Source organism: Sarcophilus harrisii, chromosome 1, assembly GCF_902635505.1.
Source record: "Sarcophilus harrisii chromosome 1, mSarHar1.11, whole genome shotgun sequence".
NCBI lineage: Eukaryota > Metazoa > Chordata > Mammalia > Dasyuromorphia > Dasyuridae > Sarcophilus > Sarcophilus harrisii.
This window is the reverse complement of record NC_045426.1, coordinates 289,891,454-289,903,896: the sequence shown is the minus strand read 5'-3', so window position 1 is coordinate 289,903,896 and position 12,443 is coordinate 289,891,454. Positions and strand designations below refer to the sequence as shown.

The window sequence follows — 12,443 nt, the reverse complement described above, 5'->3', positions numbered from 1 at the left end:
CACGTGATAAATACTCATGGAAACTGGCTTTAAATTTTGTTTCTCCTACTGTCAAATTCTTTTCAAAATATGTGACTCCCATTACTTTAACCAGAAATATATCTGTTTAACTACACATACTCAAACTCTTCCTGTAAAAATACTATAAAGGATATTAGATTTGATGCCAGAAGGTCAATATGAATTTGAACTCCAAACACTACCACTAATGAATGGATTGTGTGACTTTGGGCAATTTATCTATCTGGGCCCCAGTTTTCTCATCTACAAAATAGGGAAAAGGATAAAGTCCTTTCCAACTCCAAAATTCTATGATTTTAGTCAATTGCTTCAGTTTCTCTGTGATCCCATTTGGGATTTTTTTGGCAAAGATCCTAGAATGTTTTGCCATTTCCTTCTCCAGCTCATTTTATAGATGAGGAAACTGAGGTAAACAGGGTTAAATGATTTGCCCAAAGTTATACAGTCTTCCTGACTCCATGTCTACTACTCTATTCACTATACCATATAACTGCCCCAATCCTATGATGTCCAAATACAAGAATGTCATGTGATTAGGTAAGTTTATGTACCTCCTTCCCTCTATCGTGAAGTAGTAACTTTCTCTGACAGTGCTTTCTGACAGAAAAAGAATATCTATCTATATCTACTTGGCATGCAAATATTCCAGTGAAAAATGAAAAGTGTGATCAAGTATCTGGATTTCAGTGTAAATAAAACAACATTTGAGGAAAGCAGGAATGTTATTGATATTCCTGATGCAGATAAAAATTGGGAAACTACTTATTTCAACTAGTTTTTATCTGGCTCTCATTTCATTTACATGCACTACAGAGGATCTTAGACTGAAGTCAGCTTCATCATGCCAGCCTTCCATATGTTTACTATGTTTTTATTTTTATACTGGAGTACCAAAAGTAGATTTTAGAAACATACCTCATAATTATGTTGTGGAACTTACAAGTAATCTTTTAACCCAAAATCAGATAATCAGCAAAGGAGCAAAGGTAAACAAAAGAATTAACAATCTTAGTCTGAAAAGTTTTGCTGGCTTTTTTTTTTTTTAAGTTTTCTGGTCATGTGTGATCCTAATTCAAGATCTAAGATCCCAAATAACTAACTTGAGTCACATTATTTGTGACTCATTGATTGTGAACCTTCCTTCCCAAAACCCATTTCTATGCCTCTGCTCAAATAAAATAGCACACAGGATCTACAGGAGCAATATAGAAAACTATCAAGATAAGGCTAACAATATTCCCAAAATATGCAAATGAGCTAAAGACCAGAACAAAAGCTAGAGGAATATTCCATATTTCTGTCTTTATTTTGCCTATCTGTTCTTCTTTACCTTTGTCAAACTGGATTTTATCAGATTATAGAAATACTTGAAGAGTTGGTTCACTATTTTACTGCTTAAGTAAATATTTGATGTTTATTAATACTGTAAAAAATTGAGTTGGAATAATGAAAGTTATGACAGAAATTATAAATCTTTAGACTATCTGTGGAGAAGAAATGAAGTAACTTGCAGGACCCATCATCACCAATCTTCTGAGCTTCATAAAATAATTTCAGCAGCTTTATTTCACTTAGAATCTTTACAAATATATCATTACATTCTCCAATAATTTTTTAGTTAGTGAATAGGACTATGATATTTGGTACCATATAATTTTTTCATGTATATATTTTAGTTATTATAAGATTTTTTCATTATTTCTACAAAAATAATATACAAAATATTTTTCAACTCTTCTTTTGACAGCCTAAAGCCTTGAAACTTCTAGGAATGGAGGTAAGTGTTTATTTAAAACATTAACAACTTGAATGGTGATGAGGATAAATTGTATTTTGATAAGGCTTTAAGGTTTCCAAACTACTTTATATTATATATTAACTCACTTGGTCCTCACAACAACCCTAAAAGGCAAGTATGATTATTTCCCCCATTTTACAGATGGGGAAACTGAGATACATACATACTAAGTCTAGAATCTCAGCAAGTAACTGTTTAAGGTGAGATTTGAGCTATATTCTATCCACTTAGCTGCCTAACAACAATAATAATTGGAGCAAAAACATTTAAATAGTTTGAGCAACTAGATGGTATGGTAGTATGTATGCTGGGATTGAAGTCAGAAAGACTCTTCTTCCTAAATTCTAATCCAGCCTCAGACACCAGCTGTGTGACTCTGGTCAAATCAATTAATTCTATTTGTTTCAGTTTCCTCAATTATAAAATAAAAATCCTCAAATGTAAAATGAAAATAATTATTTTTTTAAAAAAGAAAATAGCAAACCATATCATTTCCAAGAAAACATCCATTAAATGAGATCACAAAATCAGACATCTCCAAATAATAACAATTTATATAGTCTAAAGTTTAAGGTCTGCAAAGTGCTTTACATATATTATCTCATTTGATCCTCAAAACAATTGTGAGTTCATACTATTTTCCTTTTTTATATTAACTTGATTATAATAGATTACAGTGATCATTGGGTGGAGAAACAGAAGCAATGCTTTCATGAAGGTATCCTGTAGACTATCTAGCCAGAAGGAAAAAACATGAAAAGTTCCAGAAATATCACAAACCTAGCAGAGAGACACACTATCTATCAATCACCCAGCAAGCATTTATTAAACACTTACTTGAGGAATGTCAACTATCTAGACATTTGCTAGGGTCCTTTCTATGTGCAAAACTGAACAATTGCTAGGGAGGAAGAAGGGGGGCAGAAAGAGAGAAATGGATATAGAATATAGATACATGCATTTATGTATTTTCAACTCTAGCCTTGATCTGCTAAAGCCTTGAAATTTCTAGCCAGTGATTATAATCAACTTAATATAAAAAAGGAAAATAATATGAATTCATAAAATTGATTTGAGGATCAAATGAGATAATATATGTAAAGTACTTTATAAACCTTAAAACACAATATAAATGCAAGCTATTATTATTGTTATATCAGAACCAGAGTAGGAAGTAACAGAAGGAACTGAATGTGACAAGGAACAACTTGTTGTTAGCCCTTAGGTAGCACAGTGGACAGAAAGTGCTGAATTAGGAAGAGTTGAGTTCAAATTCTGTCTCAGATGCTAACAGCTAACATACCACACAGAATGAAACTCACTGGGCATAGGGGGATAATAATGCTCTCTTGCTTCCTTTAGGAGCAATGGATGACATTTGTAGAGGTAGATTGAAGGTTTATATAAGGAACAACTTTCTCATCGTTATTGCTGACTAAAAATATTAGGGAGTACCTTGGGAGAGTGTGAGTTCATATCACTAGAGGTATTCAAGTATTCAGGTTTTCAGGTATGGAAAACCCGTAGTCAAAGATGCTGCAGAGCAAAAATAACAAACTTAGACCAGCAGAACTCCCAAATGAGGACCAACCAGATTGAAATGTAATTGGGAAATGTTGAACAGAACAAAAAAGTAATGTAACATAGGTAAAGTTAATTTGTGGTTTTTTAAGTCAATATGATACCTTCAAGATATTTGAGTTTGACACCACAATTGTAGAGGACATTATTATGGCAGTCATCATTGGGCCAAATGACTTTTGTGGTTTCTTCTAATTTTTGGATCTTGTAACATATAAACTCCACTGAGTGAAATAGCTTTACACTCAAAAAAAGTACAATATACAAAACCAAATATATTTCATATAGGCATCTAGCAGTTTCTTTTATTTGTTTATATGGACATTTGAATATGAACTAAATAAAGAAAAGTTTGTACTTATTTCTATTAATAGATTATAGTTATCCATATACATTATAAATAACTTATCACTGGAAAAACAACAGAAGAAAAACAGGATAAAAAAAAGAAAAATCTTATTGTAATTTAGTTTTAGATAAATTATATATAATAAAAATTTAAGACAATAGTTAATGTCAATACAAATACTTGGAAAGAATCTTGGAATTCAGAATAGTGCAGTTTGGGATTTTTCTATTTGGTGAGAATACAGTTTATTTATTTCATATTCAATAAAGCATATAACATGGGGGTATTAATTTGTTAATTAAAATACACTTAAATAGAATGTTCATATTGGTGATACTCTGTAAATAGAAGAAAGAATTAGTTAAGATTAAAAAGTAACAAAATATAGTCAGAGTAGAAAACAAAATGGAATGAAAAAACTAATAGAAGATTTAGTTAGTTAAATCCACTAGAATCATAACAACAGGAAATTAAGATTTAAAAAGGAAGAGAGAGAATGTTCCTTTTGATACACATGAAGAAAAACAGAAGAGAGGATTTTCAAAATAGGATTTTCAGAATTAATAGGAAGTTAAAGCAGGAAAAAAAAAAAAACATTCTTAAATTGTATTTTTCCTCCCCACCCAACCTCCCCCACAAAAAATCCAGAATGAAATTCAGCTCACTATTATCCCAAACTCTGTTCTATTTCTCTTGATTTATAGGATGATGTTCCCTTGAGAAGAGGAAGAAAGACCACCAAAAAGCGAGAAGAAGAAATTGACATTGATTTAGATGACCCTGAGATCAACCACTTCCCTTTCCCTTTCCATGAACTCATGGTATGGGCTGTCCTGATGAAGCGGCAAAAGATGGCCTTATTCTTCTGGCAGCATGGGGAAGAGGCCATGGCTAAAGCACTGGTAGCCTGCAAACTGTGCAAAGCTATGGCTCATGAGGCATCAGAAAATGACATGGTGGATGACATCTCCCAGGAGCTGAACCACAATTCTAGGTAGGGTCATATAAATATGAGAAGGGAGGAAAGGATAATTCTAAAACAGTAGAACTACTCAGGTTGCCCAACATAAGCTTGACTTGAGTTGATTTCAACTACTAAATCTTTGTGCAAAAGAAGTATAATTATGGAAGGTGGATTCTTAGGAGCCAGTCACACCAACAAAGCCCAGAGAATATTTGAGGAAATAGAAAACAAAGAAGAACCTCTGGATAAAAAAGTATTCTTTGTTTATGTACCTTGCTAATTACTAGGAATGCAAATGACAAACACAAATGGATTCTTTAGGAGGATATTTACTTTTTTTTATTTTAATAACTTTTTATTGACAGAACCCATGCTAGGGTAATTTTTTACAACATTATCCCTTGCACTCACTTCTGTTCCGATTTTTCCCCTCCCTCCCTCCACCCCCTCCCCAAGATGGCAAGCAGTTTTATACATGCTAAATAGGTTACAGTATATCTTAGATACAATATATGTGTGCAGAACCAAATAGTTCTCTTGTTGCACAGGGAGAATTGGATTCAGAAGGTATAAATAACCCGGGAAGAAAAACAAAAATGAAAGCAGTTTACATTCAATTCCCAGTGTTCTTTCTTTGAGTGTAGCTGCTTCTGTCCATCCTTGATCAATTGAAACTGAGTTAGATCTTCTCTTTGTCGAAGAAATCCACTTCCATCAGAATACATCTTCATACAGTATCGTTGTTGAGGTATATAATGATCTCCTGGTTCTGTTCATTTCACTTAGCAGAGAATATTTACTTTTTACCTTATATTAAGTTTTCCATTGTGGCCCAAATTAGATGGCTGAGCTATCTATCTGTTGGCCTCCAAAATTCAGTTCATTTCAACCAGCTTTTAGTAAGCACTTACCCATGCAAGGTATCATGCTAAGCACTGGAGATACAAAGACAAAACAAAAAGCAGAGACTGCTTACCTTACCTTCTACTAAGGGGTTTTACACTGTGAAAGTATTGTGCCACAGTTCTCTTTTATTGTCCTGACTTAGTTTCCCTAATTGTCCTGACTCAGTTTCCCTAAATTATCCTGCCTTTGTTTCTCTGAATTGTTCTGCCTCAATTCCTAATTGTTCTGGTCAATCCTGCAAAACCACTCCTGCCCCCAATCATGTTGATCCAGATAAGGAGAAAGACTTTCTATCTTAAACATCATCAGACTGTCCAATACCTCTCCCTATTCTGTAATCCCAATTTATCAGAATGCCTCCCCCCACCCTGTCAGAACTGGATTGATAGTCCCATGTCTGACTCTGCCCCTGCCTTGGTCTACCCCTGTAATTGAGACACATACACACACACACGCACACACACACACACACACACACACACACACCCCTCTCCCTTTCAAATAAAATATTAAAAACTCTCTAATCTCTATCTTGCCTCAGTTTCTCTGGCATTATAAAAGCAGATAAATAAATATAAGATAATTTGAGGAAGGAGCCTGGATGAATCAAAAGGCCTCCCATAGAAAGTAACACTTGAGATGAGCCTTGAAGAGGGTTAAGGATCTTGAGAAGCAGAGAGTTAAGAAAGGAATCTATTCTAAACATTCAGGATATGGAAGCAGGAGAAGTAATATCAAATCCAAGGAAAAGAAAGCAAGGCATTTTTGCTAGAACTGATAATATGTAAAGAAATATGGATAGGGAGGCTGGATCTAGAAGGTAAAAAGCTTTGAATGCCAAGCTCAGAGCTTGGCTCTGGGCTCAGGGAACATTGAAAATTTTGAATAGGGGATCATTTCCCTATGATCAGACACCTGTGCTTTAGAAAAAATTATTTGGCAGTTGTGTAAAGCAGAGCACTACTGAACTAGATTAAAATATATTTGTAAAATATTAATAAAAGTAAATTAAAAATAAAATAAAAAATAAATAGAAGTTTTTAAAATTATAAAAAATATAACAGAATGTTAATATGTTGTTTTCTAAGTCAATATATGTCTCACAGGGAGCCTTAGATATGGGTTAGTAGGTCCTGTTTCTGTTTCAGTGTGATGCCAATGATGTGAAGGACAGATTAAACATGGAAGACATTAGAAGCATTAGAAGCAGAATCTATTTAGGAAACTATTATGGTTGCTTAGTCAATATGTGATAAGGACCTTAATTAGGGTAATAACCTCTGTGAATGCAGAGAAGACAGATGTAAAATGTCACAGTGGAAGAATTGATAAAGCCTGGCAACTATTTGGATACAGGGGATAAAGAAAAATCAAGAATCATTCCAAGACTATACACCACAATGACTGTAAAGATATTGGTGCCTTTTAAAAATGGTGAAGTCTAGAGGAAGAAAAGTTTTAGGGGAGAAGATATATGAATATATTTAAAGTACAAAAGAGAATTAAGCAGCATTTAGACCCTATTTGCTAAAAATTAATAAGGTGAAAAAAAGAAACTATGGCTTGGTTCACACATTTGGCAGTAGAACAATCTCTTGTGTTGTTCTAAGCATAATCTTCTTTTTTAAAAAAAATAAATTTTTATTGTTTTTATGTCTCCTAGATTTCCTTTCCCTTTATAATAATTTTTAAAAAGAAAAACATGAGGAGACAAAAAACTGATCAACACTTTATAATGCTCTAATTTGGAGCATTTCACACTGAGTTCTGCAAAGTGAGGAAGGAGAGTCTTCTCATTCCTATTATTTAGAGCCTAGCTTGTTCTATAATTTAATAACATTTTATTTCAATTCTTTGTGGTTGTTGATCTTATTTATATTATTGCAATCATTCTATCTGTGATTTTCTTGACTGCTTATTTCATTTGTATTAGTTCATGTAAGTTTCCCATGCTTCTCTGTACTTATTGTTAAAAATACACTCTTGACAATGAAAATAGATATTGAGGAAAATTTATTAAAAAAGAATCTTCTGGCCAGAAGTGGTTCTGCTCCACTTAGGGCACTCTGAGCACAGAAGCAGAAGCAACTTTATAATTTGGCATAGTTTTTCTGATATATCCACTATATGTTTCCCCTAAATATGTATAAACATGTTCCCCCTCCCTCATCATTCATCCCATGTTCAAAATGGCAGAAAACTCCTCTTGCAGGGTGTGTTGTTTAATATTCAATTAGCCTATTAAGCTGGCTCAATAGGGATTTGTTCAAGTCAGACCCTGACTAGGTTTGGGCTGGAAGGGATATTATCTTAAGTTTGTGGTTTTCTCAAAACCACAAGACTCTGATTGGCTGAATCCAATTGTGCCTTTCTGGTTCCCCAGTTCCTTGCTCAAGACTTCTATTGATAACTTAATTGTTCTCTGGAATCTTAATCTTCTTTAATCTCTCTCATTCTGAAAACTTCTTGGTCGGTAGTACCCCCCCATCCCACACTACCACTACCTCAAAGGTTGCAACGCTCTGGGGAAACCCAACTTTTCAGCATTTTTCACATTGTCATGTTTATTTTTTTGTAGAACAATAATATATTCTGTTACATTTGTATACAATCTAGTCAGCCATTCTTCAGTACCTGAGAATCTACTTAATTGTTGCTAACAATATTCTGCTATAGATGGAATTTTTATTTTTGTCAAAGACCTCCTTAAAATGTATGCCTATTAATGGAAACTCTGGGTCAAGGGATAGGAATGTTTTTTGGCATTTTTCTTTACATAATTCCAAATTGGTTTCCAGAATTGTTATACCAATTTAAAATTTAACCAACACTATCTTTTAACCTAGTGATCCAATTAGAGCTGTTAATACTCTCATTCTCTGCCATTCATGTAGAGACAATGTAATAGAGTGTATAGAGTGCTGGGCTCAGAGATAGGAAGATCTGAGCTAAATTCCAGCTATAGCATTTACTAACTATAACCTTGAATAAGTCACATAACTTCTCCAAGTCTTGTCAATAAAATAAGAAGATTGAACTAGAAGTCCTTTAAAGCCTCTTCTAGCTCATTCTGATACCTTATCTGATGTGAGGGCAAAATGGAGGTTTCAATAAAAGTTAGAATTGGAAGGAATCTGGAATAATTCTACTACCAAATTCTAAACTAGTTTTTAAATATCCTTTAATGACTTCTAACTGCAAATAAATGGCAATTATTTGGAGATTAGAGAAACTTCAATTCTGCCATTGTAGGAAAAAACTAAACATGGTTCATGGTAAGATAGCTGAAAAAGTTTTGAGAAACTAGGAGAAAAAAGATACTAAAATTAAAGGTAAAGCTAGATAAGTTTCCTGGGTGGTTGCCATTAACCACTTTTTTTTTAATAAACTGTTGTTCTTTTCTTTTTAATACATCATTCCACTTCCCCCCTCAGTCAATAAATAAATATTTATTAAGCATCTATTATGTGCCAAGAAAAAATAAGATATATATATATATATATATATATATATATATAATAAATTGGAAGTGATCAACAGAGGAAAGGTATTAGAATTGAGGAAGAATATGACAGGTACGAGGGATAATCAGTGAAAATTCTTTCTGGGAAACTATAATCCAACTGTCAATACACAAGAGCTTCAATCAGTAGATTGTACCAATAGATGCAGTATCAATACAGAAATAATAATTAATAACAGCTGGGATATATCTGGTGATTTCCTGACTTGAGATGATTGGGCATTACCCCTCCCTCTAGTTTGTGGTAACTGAGCAATTCACCAGCTCACTAGGCCTTATGATTTTCAGCCACACTTGGATGGATGGTCTCTACTTCCACAATAACCTAATAATACAATAACAAATGTTGGGGGACATGAACCTGTCAAAGTGAGTGTATACCCAACAATGCCACATGTGAGGTGTCAGCCCATTAGCACTAACACTGGAAATCTAACCAAGTTTCTGAACAGTTGATGCAGAAATTATTTTTAAAGTCAAAGTAATAGCTTAGCTAGGAGACACTGAAGCAGAGCTAATGAAATATAGAGTAGGGAAAAGGTCAGCTACCTGATTTGGAGCCAAAAAACCTGTGTTCAAATATTAGCTCTGCCATTTAGTACCTGTTTGTCCTTGGGCAAGTAGTCTGACCTCTCTCACCCTTAATTCTTTCAACTGTAAAATTAAAGGGTCTTTAATGTGATTTTTTTTTAGCTCCAACACCCTACAGGATACTCTGGAGGAAAAAAAAATTTTTCAACTAAAAGGAAAAAGGATCAAATAGTTTTTTCTTGAACTATTCTCTTTCTGCCTCAATACATAATTTATATTTTTGTTTCCCCATTATATGTTTTTATATGTTGTTTCCCCATTATACTATGAGGTTCTTGAGAGCAAGGACTGTCCTGTCTTCCTTTGTAAGCCCAAGTGCTTAGCACAGTGCTTGACATATAGTAGACAACTAATAAATGTTTTCTGACATGTGGCTCACAATTATATAGCACTTTTAAAGCATATGAGGTTCTGATAATACAAAGAAAAGCAAATACTGTTTTTGCCTTGAACACAAAGAGTTCATATTCTAATGGGAAAGACCACATGTAAACAGTTATGTGTGTATATAGGATAAACTGGAGGTCATCTCAGTGTGGGGAGTCACTAAGAGGAGAGGGACGACTGGAGAAGATGTCCTACAGAAAGTAGAATTTGAGCAGAGTTTGCCAGAAATCCAGTAGGATAAGGAGGGAAAACATTTCAAGCATTTAAGCATCAAATAAAAACCACAGTCAAAAGATGGGAGTATAAGTTGTGAAGGGCTTTAAAAGACAGTGGATTTTTTTTTAATTTGATACTATAGAAAATGGAGACAATGGAGTCTAAATAGAGGACTGACATGGTTAGACTTCCCCAATAGAAAGATCATTCTGACTGCTGGGTGGAAGATGGGACGGAGTCAGAAAAGCAGTTGGAAAGCTATAGTAACAGTTCAGATATGAAGTAAGAACCTTCACCAAGGTGATGATGGTATCAGAAGAGAGGACATATACTAGAAATACTGTGAAGGGAGAAAGAATAGAACTTGGCAAACACCTCTCATCTGATCCTCAAAATACAGTGAGATAAATGCTTTTTTATTTCATTTTATAGAGAGGGAAACTAAGACTGAGAGATGCCAAGGATCACACAGCTAGCAAGTATTCTGAGTAGAGATTTCAACTCTAAGTCCAAGGCTCTATCTGCTTCACTCTGGATGTCTTTCCCATGCTGGCCCAGCACCAAAAGAATCTTCCTCATTACCTTATTAACACTTCTATTGCAATGAGTAGAAATGCCAAGAAATTAAACAAATATAGCTGAACTGAGACTTGAACCCCAAGTCTCCTGCTTTCCAATTCAGTGATTTTCCCACAATGCCACTGCAGTTTAGCAGCCATTTTTGAGGTGTAGCCCTAGCTTCCATTTATCACCTCTCCCCATCTCCTCTTAGACCCTCCTATTACCTATGAGATTCCTAAGCACCTCCTGTGTTACAGGGACTTTGGACAGTTGGCTGTGGAGCTGTTGGACCAGTCCTACAAACAGGATGAACAGCTGGCAATGAAACTGCTGACCTACGAGCTGAAGAACTGGAGTAATGCCACATGCCTGCAGCTTGCAGTGGCTGCCAAACACCGAGACTTCATTGCTCACACCTGCAGCCAGATGCTGCTCACAGATATGTGGATGGGCCGGCTCCGAATGAGAAAGAATTCAGGTCTCAAGGTCAGCACAGCCTAAAATGACCTGTAGATGAAGTGGGATTAGAGAATGATTTTAGATTTTATGAGCCTAGTCTAACATAGGATTCCTTGCTAACAAAAGGCATATATGCTTGAGGGAAAGCCATTCTCTAGATTCAGTGGCAAAGAGAGTCTCTTTCCTTGGAATGATGTCATTCTGTACTCATCTAACCTCTCATTGCTCATGACAAGGCCTAATGCCTAATTTCTTTGGCAGAAAGAAAACCTGAAATTAGCTAAATTGTACTGAAAGCAAGGGAAAAGTAGGAAGGGAAGGAAGGGGAAAAAAATGTCAGGAAAAGGGCAAAGAAATAAAAGACAACAAAGCATAATAACCCTTACAACTTTAGAATCTGGGATTATTCCAGCATGGCTACACTGAAGCTTATCTCTCTGTTATCTATGAAACTGGATTTGCTAAGCAAAGTCAATTTTTAAACATATATTTAACCCTAATTACATAAGAAAAAACCCTAGATTTTAGTTCAAATCCCAGTTTTTCAATTTACTATAAAAATCAATTCAAGCAAATTACTTCCTTTTCCTGTGCCTCAGTTTCTTCCCCTGTAAAATAAAGGGATCAGATAAAGTTAATCCCAGCTTTAAGATTCTTTGTATACATTCCCTATGTATAATACATAAAGCTAGCTACACTTGTAGCAAAAACCAGTTTCTTCTAGCATGTTTAAGTGCAAACTTGTTTATTGTTTTCAACAACTGTCACCCCAAATCACCTAAGGGAAATGGACTTGCATAGTCAAAAATTGGTAATCAGATATGTGTCTTTCATCTTTTTCAGCAGTGTTAGAATGCTCTTTGATAACAATACTATTAGCTATTATAATTACTTCATTTACTCCACCTTAGAGTTGAAAAGGACTTTAGAAATCATGGAATCCAATTTTTTTGTTGTTGTTGTTTTTACAAATAACAAACACTGAGGCCCAGAGAATTGAAGTGAACTTTTCTATGAAATTTGTGTGATGACTGCAACAATGCTCTCCTTTGAGAGCAGGAACCGTTTGACTTTTGTCTTTATATCT

General features: G+C 34.5%; 1 protein-coding gene across 5 annotated transcripts in view; it reads left to right on the top strand.

The window, feature by feature from the left end:
- The window catches only part of TRPM3 (transient receptor potential cation channel subfamily M member 3), a 617,065-nt gene that overhangs the window by 509,676 nt on the left and 94,946 nt on the right, over positions 1–12,443 (top strand). For all 5 annotated transcript variants that reach the window (XM_031943669.1, XM_031943675.1, XM_031943674.1 and 2 more), the window contains 3 exons: positions 1,769–1,798; positions 4,454–4,743; positions 11,155–11,383. In XM_031943669.1, the coding sequence (XP_031799529.1) occupies positions 1,769–1,798; positions 4,454–4,743; positions 11,155–11,383 (549 nt within the window). The remainder of the gene's footprint in view (positions 1–1,768; positions 1,799–4,453; positions 4,744–11,154; positions 11,384–12,443) is intronic.